Below are 16588 nucleotides of genomic sequence, written 5' to 3'. Positions count from 1 at the left end.
CCATCACTGACAAGCTGTGGGATTAGGACAAGTCCTTTATGCTCTGAGCCTCAGTTTCCTCGTTCGTAAGATGGGGGTGGTGATGAGAGTAATAGCTGGCATATGGCTCAGAATGTGGCATCAGGATTGGAGGAAGACTCATTAACAACCTGTGATATGGAGATGACACAATCTTGGTTGCTGAAAGTGAGGACGACTTGAAGTGTTTACTGATCAAGATCAAAGACTACAGCCTTCAGTATGGATTATACCTCAATATAAAGAAAATGAAAATTGTCACAACTGGACCAATAAGCAGCATCACAATAAATGGAGAAAAGACTGAAGTTGTTAAATATTTCATTTTACTTGGATCTGCAATCAACACCCATGGAAGCAGCGATCAAGAAAGCAGAGGCTGTGTTGCACTGGGCAAATCTGCTGCAAAAGACCTCTTTCAACTGTTAAGGAGCCAAGATGTCACTTTGAAGATGAAGATTCGAAAATTCGCCTGACCCAAGCCATGGTATTTTCAGTTGCCTCATATGCACGTGAAAGCTAGACTGAAAAATTAATGCCTTTGAATTGTGGAATTGGCGAGGAATACTGAAAATAACATGGACTGCCAGAAGGAACAAACTGGTCCTGGAAGAAGTACAGCTGGAATACTCTTTGGAAGTGAAAATGGCCAGACTTCGTCTCACCTACTTAGGCCATGCTGTCAGAAGGGTGACATGCTTGGTTAAGTGGAGGGTCAGAGAAGAGGGGGAAGGGCCTCAATGAGATGGATTGACACAGCGGCTGCAACAATGGGCTCAGGCATAGCAAGGACTGTGAGGCTGGCGCAGAACTGGACAGTGTGTCGTTCTGTTGTATGTCAGAGTGCTGAGTCTGAGCCAACTCGATGGCACCTAACAACAACACAACAACGTGGCTCAGTGCCAAGCACGGCTGTAAGCATTTCCCATGTTTTAACTCACTGGGAGTATCCGTGAGGCCTTCCTGGTGGAGGGGATATCTGATTGGGCCCTCGAGGCATGACTAGGAATTTGTGAGGCAGAGAAGAAAGGGAAGGCCAGGGTAGGGCAAAGGCCTGGCAGTGTTAGAGTCTGAACATGAATACTCCCATCCACACTTCCAGTCCTCCTAGGCAGATTGGGAAACTGAGGCCCCAAGCAGGAGGAGCCCTGAGTCTGGGACTAGAACTTAGGACTCCTGGCTCCTGGCTCAGGGCTCCAGCCTCCTGCCCTGGTCATGCCCAAGCCTCACACTCTGGGCCTCTTCAGAGCGTTAGGGCAGGATTTCTTGATGGTTGGGCTTAGTCCAGCAGCTTCTCAGACACAGTGTCCTGGGGTCAGGAGGCGTGACCCAGCAGTGCCACAGACGTGGGCCAAAGCAGTTTTAGATTCAGACCCCGGGAGATGTCAGATTCTTGTGCTTAGAGTGGCCCGGCCCTGCTACCTTCCAGCTTCATCTTTGGCCTCCAGCTGTTTCACCCTTTACTCTCCAGCTGGCTTCCCAAAGGGAATTGCTGTGTGTGTGTGTGTGTGTGTGTGTGTGATTTTGTGTCCCAGGTGTGTTGGGCTGTGACTCTGTCCCAAGCCCCATCCCCTGCAGTTTATAGGGAGCTTCTAGTCAGCTCACAGTGACCCAGACAAGTGGGCAGGGCTGGGGTCCTGTCCCAGGGCACAGGTGAGGAAGATGAGGCTCAGAGAGGGATGTGGCTTGTGTGGCACCCCCTTGTCACAGTCTCACAGCACCCTAAGGTGGGCCCCCCTTTACAGAGGAAACTGAGGCTGTCACACAATAGGTTGGAGAGGGGCCTGGGCCAAGCCCAGGTCTCTGGGAAGAGGTCATGCTCACGTTGGGGTCAGGGGTGGCCAGTGCTTCCCCTAGTGAAGGCCACCTGGTACCTATTTGGGGGTGACCCAGGAGTCCTCAATCTGCCTGATTTTTCTGTGTGGCCTTGGGGAGCCCCTTCCCTTCTCTGGGGGTCTCTTCCATCCAGTTGGGAAGGGTCTGGATGTGAGACCTTCTAAGACTCTTGTTGTCCAGAGCCTCTGCTCCTGTTAGGAGGAAGGGCATGCCAAGGTAGGACAGGGGAAGGGCAAGAGAGATGGGCCCAGGGGAGAGTGAACACCAGGACCTGTGGGGCTCCAGTGGGTGAGGACCAAGGAAGACGTCAGGGGGCGGGCTGGAGGCACAGTGAGGCCTTGGGGAGATCACGTCTCCTCTCTGAACCTCAGTTACCACCATTTGCCAAATGGTGTCAATGTGAAGGGCCTGGCCCAGCCTGTGGGACAAAAGTCAGTCTCACCCTTCCCACCCCTGGTGGCTGGGTTGGGGCTTTATTGATGCTGGCCCGGGTGGCTGCCTGACCTTCACTGGCCTGAGGGAGGAGGCAGAGGGGGCGTCCTTCCACTGTGGACAGGCTCAGGTAATGCCAGCACCTGCACCGGAAGACTGCTGAGGTAGCCAGGAGGTCTGGGCTTTGGAGCCGCAGGGCCTGGGTCTGAGTCTCAGCGTTGACACCTAGCGGCTGTGAGACCTTGGCCAAGTTGCCTAAGACCTCCCCGAGCCTCCCGTTCCTCTTGTAAAGTGGGGGTGCCCACCCTAGGATGCTGTGAAGCTGGGAGGATGCAGGGGTTGAGGACTTGGGACTCAGGGAGGACCTGCTGAGAGTCCGCCTTGCTCCTGCCTGCCCTGCGGCCCAGGTGGGCCTGCACAGGCCTGCAGGCAACAGGCCTGGCCCTGTGGGCCCTCTGGCCCCAGTGGGGCCAGGCCTGGAGTCCAGACCGAGGGGCTGTCCTTGCCTCTGGCGTCGGGGCGGGCGGGGGAAGGCAGAGCAATGGCTCTGTGAGCTGCCGCTTGAAACCAAAAGCCCCCTGCTCCGCCTTTTCAATCCTAACTGGCCCAGTGTGCTGGGGTGGGTTGGCTGAGGGAGGCTCTGGGCTGGCTGGGGGGCTGAGACACCCGTCTCCAAACTCTCTCTCCCGTTTCCTCTGCCCCTCACCCTATCTCTGGCTGGCGGCTTTCCCAGATTAGCTGCTGACGTCAGGAGCTGCCAGCTGGGCCAGCCTGGCACAGCCGGGAGGGGTACAGAAGGGCTGTCTGGCCGCTGGGTGCATTCAAAGAGGGGGTGTGGGCCCAGCTTTGGAAATGAGTCCCCCAGGGAGCCCCAAGGTGGGAGGGGGGCGTGAACACCGGGCTGCTGTTCCACACGCACTCTCTGGGCTGGGGAAACAGCTCAGAGAGGGCGAGTGACTTCCCCAGCGCACACAGCCTGTCTGACCCTGGCTGCATCCCACACCATCCAGCAGACACCCATCCCTGAAGGCAGTGGCTGCACGGCAGAAGGTGACTGTCGCAGTGCTGTGATGGACCGGCCCCCCACTGAGCATCTGCCCTGTGCCAGGCGCTTCCGAGTGCAAGCCTCGTGACCAGCACTGTGGGCCGTTCTACAGGGAAGTCTGAGGCCCACAGAAGGGAGTCGACTTGTCCAAGATCACACTCCAAGTTGGCGATGGAGGCACAGTGAACCCACCTGTGTCCTTGGTTCCCACGTCCTCAGCTGAGATGGCCAAGCACACAGCCGCCATCCTTCCTGCGGCTGCTCAAGTCTCTGCTTGGAGGAGAGGAGCGATCCAGGGTGGAGAGTGTGGCGATTCCAACAGGCCTCCCTGGAGAGCACAGACCTCAAGTGGGCAAATCTCAGGGAAGGGCGTCAAGAGTGTGACGGTTCCAAAATCTCAGGGAAGGGCCTCGGAGGCATCGTTGGGTCACATGCTCACCCCCAGAACAATCAGCTGCACTCAGGGCTGCGGTCAGACACCTGGGCAGCAGCCCCCAGAGACTGCAGGGACTGGCGGCAGGGGCGGGGCAGGGTGCTGGGTAAAGCCTTTGCCTAAAGGTTTGACCCCTGGGGCCAAACGTTTTAAGTTACATCTGCCTCACCCGGCTTCTCAGAGTCCTCTTCCCAACTGAAAAATTCTTCAGGGACAAGAGACTGAAGGTGTCACGGTTCTGGTCACCATGGGTACCTCTCCTAACGGCTTTCCTTGTCCTCAGCCCTCTGGCCAGCCAGAGGGGGTGTGTCTGCAGGACGGAGCTGCATGGCAAGGGTCTTGGCCCTGCATCCCACTTGCGTGTGATCCTTGGGGCAGGTCACATCCGTTCATTCTGGTCTCAGCTTCTGTGCCACCCAGAAAGGTCTTTCCTGACCCCCGCCTCCCTTATAATTAGTATCTCCGTCAGCTCCCAGTTTCCTCAGAAACACAATTTACACAATCCCTTGTTCTGTTTTTGTGTCTCTCCCACCAGAGTGTGTGGGCAGGAGGCAGGGCCGACACAAAGCACTTAGCTGACAGAGGTATCTCTAAACGTTGCCCCCCCACCCCCAACGTGTAACATCCTCTTCCTTCCGTGAGGATCAGGCCTGGGACACAGTGGGTACCCCTAACATGGAAGCTGGCATGAGGGTAGGCATCGCCCAGATGTTGAGAGTGAGGAGGGGAGGACTCATGGGGTCACGCTGAGTACGTGGCCTCGCCCTGATCCGACAGTGGGGGCCGTCTGCCTGCCCAGTGACTGCTCTGGACTCTGTCATTCTACCCTGAGGCTGACATTTCCCACGGCTGCTGTGATATGGGACATTATTGCTTTGCCTTTTTTCTGAGCCTCAATGTTTCATTTGTAAAATAGCTTTTTTTAAAAAATTTACCTCAAATGGAGAACTTGTGCTGTAAACTTTCACCCAAAGGGAAAAAAAAAATCCACTTCATCAGCTCCGTATCTCCGAAGTCCAAGGGCCTTTTTTCCCTTAGAGACTAAATTACAAGTAGTTTCTGGTCCCTCTGCTCACAAGACCCTGAGCACTGACAGCATGCGTGGGGGGAGGGGGCAGCCCCCAGCAGGTGAGGATGGAGCCCCCCCACAGGTGAGGATGCAGGGCCCCCCCCACAGGTGAGGATGCAGCCCCCCCGACAGGTGAGGATGGAGCCCCCCCCCAGGTGAGGATGCAGCCCCCCCCACAGGTGAGGATGGAGCACCCCCCAGGTGAGGATGCAGCCCCCAGCAGCTCCTGACACTGAGGGGAACGGGGAGGGAGGGGTGAAAACACTGGCTTGCAGCAGGGACCCCCTCCCCCCATGAAAGCCCCTGGAACCCAGGCCAGCCCTGAGCAGGGGACCCACAGCCCCTAATGCTGAGTCGATCAGTGACAACAGCACTGTCACCCTTTGGAGTGTGAAGTCCTAGGACCACAGACAGAAAGTTTGTTTAGCGGAGAAAAGGAAGTTTCCAGAACCACAATCAGGACTCAGCCGGCTTTCTGTTTCCACAGCTGCCATCAAGGGTGCCCAGACCGGTCCTTTTCCTAAGCAGTTGCCTGTCTCCTGACTAGTTCCCGCTGCATTTTGGTCTGACACTGTTTGTCCTTCCCAGTAAACTGTGAGGCACGCAGGGCAGGAAACCCGAGGCAGTCAGGTGACCTGGCCGAGGGTAGGGTGAGGAAAGGGGGGCCTGGGCGGGGTCTAGTGGGGGGTCAAGTGCTGCCGGTGGCTCCGTGCTCACGCTCTGCGGCCCACACATGGAGCGGAAGCAGGGAAGGGGGGTGCATACAAAACACGCAGCTCCAGATTCTCTTCTCAAAATATTTAATTTGTTTTGAAAAGGACACGTTCCTGACTTGCCTCCCAGCACCCCACTCAGAACCACCAGCAGCGACACACTCACACAAAAGGCCGACGGCTGCAGGGTCCACCCTCTCCAGCCGGGACTGAGGGGTCTTCCCCTCGCCGCCTCCCCCCAACAAAGGTAAAGGAGAGAGGGGACCGCTGGAATGCCGGCTCCCAGGGGAGGACGCAGAGCCCCACACGCGCCGACACGTCACATGCACTTAGAAAAATAAAACCAAGTGGTGTTCCGGCATCCCCAAACCGTAAGACAGCAATAGCCACCTGGAAGTCATCTTTGACATTTTCTAGAAAAATTTATTGCACTAAATGAACAGCTGCTGAAGGAGCTTGGGGGGTGAGGCTTGCAATGAGACCAGGGCTCCTGGGCTCTGTGTGTGACATGGAGCCCAGCTCCCAGGAACCGGGGCAGGACAGTGTCCAACACAAAGGCCTTCCGCCTCGCCCCATGACTGCAGGAGCTGCCCTCCCGGGCCACGGTGACCACTCTCGGCAGGGAGATGCTTACCAAAAGCTAAAGCTCACTGCCAAGCACCTTCCCCAACCTCAGGACCCAGACAAACCTCTTCCTTGACCTCCAGACAAGAGTTACCCAGGTCCTCCACAAGGCCGCTGTCCATCTGGAGAACTCTCTCCACACACACAGCTACACTTCTAGGTTAGATGTATTTACCACGTGGTTATGCCGGCAACATTCTAGCTCGCCCGTGGTTGGTCTGTTCTGAGGTTGCCTTGAAGCTGACGACGGGACACTTGGGAAGTGGATGGCCCTTCCTGAAACCAGGAAGTGGCTTCTTGAGCCACTTATGCTTCTGGGAAAGGCCTGGGTGCAGGGGCCACAGGCCTTGTTAGTCCTAAGATGGAGACGTGCGTTTCCTTCATGGAAACCCAGCAGGCGCCACCTCTGTCCTCCCGCAAGGATGCGGCTCTTAGGCCGGGGGAGGAGGCAAGCTTACCTGACCACTTCTCCCCAAAATGACGGCCTCCACACACATCTCCTTCCTGCCGCTGCCAGCCTCCTGACCAGAAGGGGCTCTGCCGGGACAGCCCACGGCTGTTCTCTTTCCAAACAAGCACCCTGGGCAGGAACCAGACACCCACTGCCCGGGGGGAGGGGGACACTGAACAGGCAGGTGGGACACGGGAGAGATGTCAGGCCGTCGTCCCACCCACCGGGTCAGCACTAGGGCCGGGCAGGGATGTGTCCATTCTTTAAAAAAATAGAACTGAAAAACACAAACGGTATGCTTTCTGGCCAAAGGAAACGAAGAGCCGGAAAGTGTGAGGCTCTTCCAGGAGAACAATCAAGTGCCACCCTCCCGGTGAGGGCCCAGCCGGAGGGCAAGGGCCCGGTGGGCCGCCTGGGCAGGACGCCGACATGCTGGATGCAACTGCCCCGTGTGTGGTTACAACAGAGTGAAAAGTTCGTACATGGTTTTGCTAGAACCACAGTCAGGGGCCTGGAGGGTGGGGGTGGCCTCCCTTGGCCTCTGGGACCCTTGCCAAGTCCCCCAGAGAGGTGCATGTGCAGGCCCCTGGCGGGCCGCAGTGTTCCCTGGGGTACGGTCCGTGCCCAGGGGATATCTTCCCCTGGGCTTTAACATCTGTGTTTACGACAAGTCTCGGATGTTGGGGCCCGGGCCTCTGAGCGGCCACCTTAAATAAAGCCGGTGGTGAGATGACCAAGTGCACCCACCCCCCGTGACGCCTCTTCACCACAGGCTGCCTGCCCTGAGCAAATACGGCCCCCCATCTCGAGGATGCCCCAACTGACCAACGAGGGCAGAATTTCCTCAGTTAATCTTCCCGGCAGAGCCGAAGGCCGAGTCCAGCCACATGAGAGAAAGAAGCGGCCGCACAGAGAAGCCGCGGCTGCACTTGAGAGGCCCTCCCTCCATGCCACAGCCAGACTCGTGTGGGGGTCCTGCGTCTCCTGGGACCAAGACTGAAGGGACCCTAGGCCCGGGTAAACAACCCCAGAGCCTATTATGCCATAAGACTGCCCTGAAACCCTGACAACCCGACCGGGCCACCAGCTGAGCCCTGTCGGTGGCTCACAGGAAGACAGTTCCTGAAGCGCTGGGCCCCCCTGCTGCCTCAGGGGAGCAAACCCTGGCCTGGCCACACCAGTGGACAGAGCGAGAAAAAATGGGCGCTTTACAGCAATCACGCCCCGGCTCTCGTGCCCACTGCGTAAGGGGAGCTGTGGAGGCCAGACTTTTCAACACCACACGGAAGATGCACCCTGGGGTCCAGGTGCCAAAACTTCCAAATGGGGGAGAAGGAATTCCTTTTAAATCCAAGACTTGGGACTGATTACTGGGTGATAAAAGAAACAGCTGGCTCCCAGGCCCAGAGTATGGGACAAACAAGGAAACCAGGCGGCCTCCATGAGGGACCTGGGGATGACAGGCCTCCCGTGCCCTGGTAGTCAGAGCACAGAGACCAGTGTTCCTTGGAGGCTCTGCTCCACAGCAGGTGACATGCAGAGAGCGCTGAATGCCTGGGCCTTCTCCCTGGCTGCCAGACCTCAGAGCTACCTACAGGAGAAAAGGGTGCGGGCACAGGGAACGGTGGGGTGCCCTTCTGCTACAGGCCCGACTCAAACGCCATCCACGCAGCACAGAAGCCCACTCCTGGGCCTGCCACCGATGCACACTCACTGAGGAGTGAGAGCCACATCTCTCTCAAAGCCGTTCTGGGGAGGGTGAGGTCAATGACAGACCCCTCCCGGAAATGCGCCCTGCTACCTGAGAAGATGTGAGGGCGACAGTCATGGTCAGGCCTCGTTCTGTGGAGGCAGCCCCAGCCAGAGGCCAAGGGAGAGTCAAGGAGAACCCGTGTGCTCTGTGAAAGGAGAGGCTGGTACTCCAGGGGTCCCCTTCTGGTTCAGCTGGCTGTCCAAGAACAGAAACTAAGGCCGGCTCACCCATCTAGGCATTCTCTCACACTCCCCCCAGTGAGGAGGCTGGCCCCGGGGGAGTCCTCACAGGGTCTGGCCGTGTTACAATGAAGCTTTGACGTGACTGCTCCTGGAGTCATATGTCTCCACACGTGTGCAGGTTTCAGGGTGCCCCCAGGCAGAGATCTGAGGTGCAGGCAGTGCCCTGCCTGGGTAGGGGGACACGGGTTACAAGGGCCCGTACTTGGTCTCATACTTGGACACGATGGTCTTGCACTTGCCCACCTCCTTGCGCAGCTCGGCCACCTCCGTCCGCAGGGCCGTGTTCTCCTTCTCCAGGAAGGCCGCCCGGATGGTGATCTGGTTCTCCTTCAGGCGCCGTGCGTCCCGCGACCGTTTGGCTGCCACATTGTTCTTCTTGCGTCTTGTCCAGTACTTTTCATCCTGTGGGGAAGTGCCTTCTGTGGGTCTCCTGTCTTTCTCCAGGTGGGAACCCAACCCTTCTCCTCCCCTGACTGCTTCACCCCCGACTCCCCTCCTAACTCACCTGGTGTGGCCAGAACTAGAAGTGGGACCCTGGGGAAAGAACTGGTGTGCACTGAGGTACATGGAGGGATGCCACCCTTTCCTCAGGGAGGTAGGATGAGAAACAAAGCCCTTTGGAAGGATACATGGTGGCGGGAAAGAGACCGTTTACTGCTACCCAGCAGACCGTGCTGTCTATACTCTGCCTCACGGGAGTGTCTTGGCAGTGGTTAAGGATTCAGTCCCGAGTTCACATTTTAGCTTGGCCACTTACTAGCAACGGGACCTTCACCGTCTCAGGTCCCGTATCAGTACAACGGGGATGATGACAGCAACAGCGACCACCTCGTGAGAATGTCTGACAATCAGATGAATTGGTCATAAAAATGCTGCTAACAGAGCCTGGGCTATAACAGGTACCGGGGAAACATTTGCTGTCACTGTCACCACTGCTGAAGCCTCAAAAAAATCCAGAGAGGTGGGCACAGTTATTCTCATCCTACAGACAGGACCCTGAGACTCAGCGAGGTTGTAGGTGGCCAAGTGGGGTTTGAACCCAGGTCTGGCTGATGCCAAAGCTTGGACAAAAAGTCCTTCCTAGGCGTTTTTTTTTTTTTTTTTTTAAATAGGAGAGGATGGGAAAGCTATGAAAGCCTCCTCACCACTCCCCCGCCAGTTCTTACGCCCCCATCAGCTTGCACTCTTCCCTGGGGATGGCCATACACGCTTTTGTCTGTCCTTCAAAGCAAGGACTTGTTCTACCCCAGTTTCTACGGCCTAAGGAGCTCTACCTGATGTCTGAGCTAAAGCCAGGACAGGCAGGTGCACGGACAAGGCCGATGGTTCTGGGGAGAGGAAAGAGAGACTACAGGGAGTCACGTAGGGGCCAGACGCCACCCACTCCCCTTAGTTGTCCCAGACCTTTGCAGGATGTGCTCCAAGCACACAACCAGTGGTGTGCAGGTGGTGTCCACCGGAGGCAGGCTCCTCCAGACCAGACCAAATGTAGGGCAGGAAGAGCCCAGGCTCTTGCACACTTGGAATGTTTACTTAGGACGGAGGAGACCAAGTTACCTTCTGCTCATCGGGGACAAACACCTTCTTGGCCTTTTTGATCATGGGTTGGGGCTTCAGGTCCTCCTCTGCAAACCGGTGCTTCCGCGGGTTGAAGAGCTCTCCACCCGGGACGCTGGAGAGGACCAGGTCGGCAGGGTCAGGGTTGAAGTTCACATCCACCTCCACACAGTTGGGGTCGATGGGACTGGGCGTCTCCCTCTCCTTCTCCAGGGAGGATTCTGAGAGACACAGAAAGCAGTCCAGAAGCAGCCCGCTGGCTGGAGAAGACCCCCTTCACACACCCGCACACCTGCCAGATCTCCAGGTGCACACACCACTGCCCCCGGAGGAGAGACAGCCGACAAAGCACCAGCCCCCGAGCCAGACCAGCCCCGTGACCCAATTCCCCACCAAAAACAGGGAAAGCCTGCTTCCCGCTGGGGACAGAATGCTCAAAAGGAACCAGGGCTGGGGGTGGGGGGCCTTGAAAGACAGGATTTTCCGACTGCTTTCCCCCCATAAATGTTAAGCAAAACGTGCAATCATTGTACCTCCTTAACTTCCTGCGGTTTCAAGTTCTCAAGGAATGAGCACCGGCTGAGTGTCGGTGAACCAGAATGGGTTCTGGGCACAGATGGAACAATGGACATAGTTCTCAGTACCTGAGGCACGCTGGGCATGCTCAGTGAGTCTCTGTGACAGCTCTGAAAGGGGTCAGGTGCTGACCCTGACCGGTGTGGTCACAGGGCTGCTACATGAGTCCTGGTGTGGCTGACTGAAGATCCCTGCTCCTCCCTGCCCCACCCGGCTGCTGCTTTATATAGTCATTGGCTTAAAGCCATGCCCAGAAGTCAAAGGTCGTGTGTGATCAGAGATAAGAGCTACTAAAAAGCCCTACACCTTTGGCCTACCCAGTCAATGCTACAGAAAAGAGGGCACAAAAGAATGCTTCTGTCAACAGATATTTATCGAACACCTACTGTGTGCCAGGTACCATCCTGGCAAAGCTACAGCACTGGTCAGGTGAATATCCCTGCCTTCATGAAATGCTGTTGGAGTGGGGAAAGGATGACATTAAACAAGATAAATGAAAAATACATACACAAAACATTAGATGCCATGTGGGTATTTGTGGGATAAACATTTCAGAAAGAATGGACATCAAGTGCAAAGGCCCTGTGGTAGGTGGTTCACCTGGTATGTCCAAGGAGGAGCAAGGAGGCCATTGTGGCTGGGGTGGATGAATGACCATACAGGGCCTTTAATCCCAATAAAGCAGTCATTATCCATGGGAGGGCTTGTTGCCCCGCAGGAGACATTTGGCCATGTTGGGACTGGAGGGATGCTATTGGCATCTGGTAGGTAGAGGCCAAGGATCCTTCAAATATCCTACAATGCACAGTAAGTCCCTCCCTCCACTCCAACAAAAAATTACCCAGTCCAAACTGTCAACTGGTGCCGCTGACTGACCTAAGACAGGAAGCCATGGGGGTATTCTGGGAAGAGGCATTGCATGCTCAGCCTTGGGTTCTAATGGGATCCTGCACAGAAACTTACTGCACCCTACTGGCGGGGGTTAATTACAAAGAGGTCTGAGTGTCAGAGGAGTGAATGACCAGGGACCTATGTGGTGACTACAGAGACATCTAGGCCTGCCAAACTGTACATCTGCAGAACAGCCAGGGACCCACCCCAGGGAAACACTGTTCAAAATGCAGCCAATCAAATGCCAAGATGGGGCTCAGTTTCAGGGACAGGATGGGAGAGAGGGCCCAGGAACAAAAGGGGACAATTTACAAGCAGCGTATAAAAAAAGAAGCTTGGGGGCAAGGACTTAAGGAGTCAGCGGACAGTTTTGCGGACAAGTCCCAGCAGTGGACTCCATGACCTTCAAATGCCTATGCTGGGGGAGGAAGGTGTTGGGCAGGAAGGACTGGGATCTTAAAAGCTTGTAAGCTGCCATCTAGATGCAACGATGGGTGTCTCCTCATCCACAGCAAAGAAGAATGAAGAAAACCAAAGATGCATAGAAACAATTAGTCCAGGCAACTGGTACACCATGCAATCCTCAGCCTATACAACTATGAGACAAGAAGAATTACATGGTGTCTGGTTACCACTGTCAACCGCTTGGGACAGGGATCTACATAGATCCTGGAGAGAGAGGGAGAACAATGTGGAATAAAACTCTAAATCATTAAACAAAACAAAAGGGGGGTGTACAAAGTTTACTGGTCTGCTAGAGCCTGGTGGAACCACTGACACTATGGCCCCTTAGCTGCCTTTCAGGTCTGGAATTGAACCTACTCCTCTGCCTTCCAGTTAAACAAAAGACAGGCATGAGCTGAACATTTACATTAGGTAGATACACTCCTTGGAGAGAACAATCATGTGAGAAAGAAGGGCTGTGTATGCACAGGGAGACAGCTCAGGGGGCAGGAGTGCTTGGGAGGGAAGGACACAGGGAAGAGGTAACTATCGGGAGGAAGTGGGAGGGGAGCTGTTGCATTGTGGGAAATTGCAGTCAATGTCATGAGACAGTGTATGTGAGCTGCTGTATAGAAGATGAATTTTATCTGTAAAGTTTCACCCAACTCACAATAAAAATTAAAAAAAATAAAAGGATGTCACATGAGAATCAGAGGCTGACAATGAGGACTCCCACGCCCTGCTGGCAGTGTACAAACTGATACAACTACTTTGTACCCTACTCGGCAGGAGCTACAAAAGCTGAGTATGTCTGTATCTGACGACCCAGCCATTCTACTACCCAAACCCACCCACTGCCATCGAGTCGTATCCGACTCATAGCAACCCCTCCTTGGGTTTCTGAGACAGTATCACTACAGAAATAGATTGCCCAACCTTCCTTCTGAGGAGTGGCTGGTGGGTTTGAACCGCCAGCCTTCTGGTTAGCAGTCAAATGACTTAAGCACTATGCTACCAGAGCTCCTATTCTACTACTAAGTAAACGTATATTCACCAAAACACATGCACCCAGATGTCCGTGACAGCACTGTTTATAAAAACCCAAACCAAGAAACACTTTGCAGGTCCACTGGCTGCCGAGTGGATAAACTGTGGTCGATTCAAACAACAGAATACTACTCAGCAATGAAGAAGAACCAGTCACTGCTACATGCGACAACGCAGGTGATTTGTAGAAACAAAGTTGAGTGACAGAGGCCAGACACAAAGGAACGCGTACTCCTCATGTCGTTTCTTCAGCAGGAATTGAGAAAAAGCAGCAGCAGCATTCTACTCTCATTTCTCGCATGCGTACAGCTCTTCAGGATGAATCTTACTTCATTTGGGTTGTGGATTTTTCTCTGTGTCAAGAGTCCACGAGTATGTTCCATGAATCTGTTTGTTAGTGTGAAGAGACTGATTTACGCTGTGTCTCCTAGAGCTAGGAGACTGGTAGAACAGCTAAGCGCTTGGCTGCTGACCCAAAGGCCGGCATTGGAACCCAGCCAGCAGCTCCACGGGAGAAAGGCCTGGCAGTCTGCTCCTGTTAAGACTCCAGAAAAGCTATGGGGACAGTTCTACTCTGTGACACGGGGCTGCTGTGAGTCGAAATCGAGCCAATGGCAACTCATAGCAACAATACTATAAGGTTAGCTGTCAAAAGCTGCATGTATAGGTAACAGCATAAAAGTCTTTCTTTCACTTATAAGAATTACAAGTAAAAAAGAGGACAAAATAGATGATTCCAGTTACAGAAAGTTTAACCACATGCAAAACTAATCTTTGGTATCAAAAATCAGAAGAGTGATTGTTACCCTTGGGGAGTAGTGACAGAGTGGGATTGGAAGGAACTTCTGGGAACTATCAATAGTGCACTATTTTCTCAACTGGATGGCGCCCTGGTGGTGTAGTAGTTAAAGTGCTCAGCTACAAACCAAAAAGATGGCAATTCGAATCCACCAGCTGCTCTGCGGGAGGAAGATGTGGCAGTCTGCTTCCGTAAAGATTTACAGTCTCAGAAACCCCCTGGGCCAGTTTTACTCTGCCCTATAGGGTTGCCATAAGTTGGAATCTCCTTGATAGCAGTGGGTGGTGGGGGGTGGTTACACTGGTGGGTTGACTCTGAAGATTCTTGGAGCTGTGTGAAACTTAAGAAGATTTACTTAAAAATAAATAAATGAATAAAAGACAACGCCACCTAGGTGGTCCACGTGACGAGCTGGGGCTCCATTCTGTGGAACCAGCCTTCTAGGACGACCGGGCTGGTATAGAAATGAGCTGCCTTCAGACAGGAATTCTATTTGCTGAAGCCTCCAGCCCAGCTGCTGGTTTGCAGGAAGAAACAGGGGCAGAGGCACATGCCAAACGGCACCGTGGGACAGTCAGCAAGATCCAGCCTGCGGGGCACCTGACAGGACAGAGGACTGAGTTTCCTCCACAACGAGGACGAGAGAAGAGAAGAGGGGAGCCTGTAATCACACGAGATTAGACACGTTATCAACCCAGTGCAACGTGTGGGCCTTGTCTGAACACCAACTCAAACTAACCGTAAAACAACATCATTTACGAGATAAACTCAAAGGATAATGAGCTTATTGTTGATTTCAGATGTAAAGGTGGTGTTTTTGTTATGTTTTTGAGAAGAACCTTTGTATTTTAGACAGATATTGAAATATTTATGGATGAAATAGTATAATGTCTAAGATTTGACTGAAAATAATCAGGTGTGAGAATGGGAGGCCACACAGACAGCAAGGCTGGCTCCAAGGTAAGTATCACTGAAGCTACCTGGTGGTGCATCATGGTGGTCACTGTCGAGCCGCTTACTTTTTATTTACCTAAAAATTTCTCTATTAATGAAGAGTTAAAAACAACAGCTCATGAGAAGTCCCTAGAAGTGGGCTCCCTGGGTTCTACATCAGCTCCTGGGGTACGTTCCCAGGAGCCATCAGTCTGTATAGCTCAACTGAGCTTGTAGAAGACTGCAGAGCCCCTGCAACAGGGGCCACGGGCCACCTCTTATAGACTCATGTCCAAGTGGTGTGAAAACAAACAGCAAACAAATGAACAAGAAACTGACTGAGGTAACACAGAAAAAAGACAGCAGATGAAGGACGGACCCTGAAGAGACTGCCACCCTGGCCAGACAGCAGGAAGGTCTTCTTCATGTCAGTGCCTACGTGGTATAGCTAGCTGTGAAGACAGACATCCTGGGTTCAAGTGCTGCCTCCAAAACCTACTGCTGTGTGACCTTGGGCAAGTTACTTAACTTCTCTGTGCCTCCACTTCCTCACCTATAAAAGGGCACTAACAGTACTGATCCCATAAGGTTCTTGCAGGGATTACACATTAGTGCACAACACAAAGGAAGCGCTAAGTAAGTGTTAGCTACGATAAAGATAAGAACAAGGAGCGACATTACCGTTCTGGCCGGAGGGCCCTGATCACCTGCAGCTGCGCACAGAGGGGCCAAGAGCAGCACTGAGGCAGCGCAGATGGGCCAGGCCCCCACCCACGCCCTGACCATCTGCAGCACACCAAGCGCTGCTGCAACTCCTGTGTGTATCTCCAGCCTTGGGGGTCTGCTGAAGAGTGGGGAGCAGAGGGTTTTCCACACAGCAGGTCTACCAGGACTTCCCTCCAAAGAAAAGGGCCCACTGGGGGTGTGGACACAAGCAGGCCTCCGTGGGGCTGGACTGACTCCCTTGGATGGGTACTGCAGGTGGCCCTGCCCAAGGGCCTGTCACCAACCTGTGCTGGACACGGTTTCGGAGGGCTGAAAGACGGCGGTGGAGGAGGAGGGTGAGAAGGCGGTGGAGGAGCCGGCTGACTCCTTCCCCTCCAGCTCGGCCACAGGCAGCAGCAGGTTCTGGACCAGGTGGGTGGGGCTGGCTGGGATGCCGTTCTCCAGCAGGAACTCGTCCAGGTCCATGTACTCCAGGTGGAAAGACTCGCCGTCGTACGGGATGGTCTTGTCCCAGATGGGTGGCATGAGGGAGGCGGAGACAGCCATGGTGCTAGCTGCTGCGGCCTCGTCCTCTTCCAGCTTCTCCTTCCCCTTCTCCTTATCTGCAGACACAAAATCTGTGATGAGACGCCATGACCCTGGGGAGGGGCCAGCGAGCTGTAGGGGCTGACCCGCTGCCTCCTGATCCCACCCAGAACATCCCAGGAGCCCGGCCTGTGCTCCAGTGTAAGCCAGGGCTTCCCAGGTGCTCGTGGCAAGCTCCGAGTCCCAACCTGATCCCAAGCTTCCTTCAGAATGGGCTGGGGGATTAGCGGCTGCAGGTAAGAGGTGACAAGGAAGGAAATGGAGTTTCTGGCCCTTCTTGATATTTTGGTGTGGGAAGGACTAAGATCTGCAAGTCGGGAACTTTTGTGCTTTCCTGTCCTCTCCAGTTATGCCTCTTCACACAGCCGGCCTAGGGAATCTCAGCTCTGCCATCCACTTGCTGTGTGACCTCAG

General features: G+C 54.5%; 1 protein-coding gene across 1 annotated transcript in view; it reads right to left on the bottom strand.

Moving 5' to 3' along the window:
* Positions 1-8802: 8802 nt before the first annotated feature.
* The window catches only part of TEF (TEF transcription factor, PAR bZIP family member), a 21428-nt gene continuing 13642 nt past the window's right edge, over positions 8803-16588 (bottom strand). Inside the window, exons 2-4 of the mRNA XM_007941703.1 lie at positions 15874-16191; positions 10174-10394; positions 8803-9018 (exon numbers count right to left, since the gene is read on the bottom strand). Coding sequence (XP_007939894.1) covers positions 8803-9018; positions 10174-10394; positions 15874-16191 — 755 coding nt within the window. The remainder of the gene's footprint in view (positions 9019-10173; positions 10395-15873; positions 16192-16588) is intronic.

Source organism: Orycteropus afer, unplaced genomic scaffold (genome assembly GCF_000298275.1).
Source record: "Orycteropus afer afer isolate SDZICR_OR568_19922 unplaced genomic scaffold, OryAfe1.0 scaffold00083, whole genome shotgun sequence".
NCBI lineage: Eukaryota > Metazoa > Chordata > Mammalia > Tubulidentata > Orycteropodidae > Orycteropus > Orycteropus afer.
This window is presented reverse-complemented; position numbering and strand designations above follow the sequence as displayed.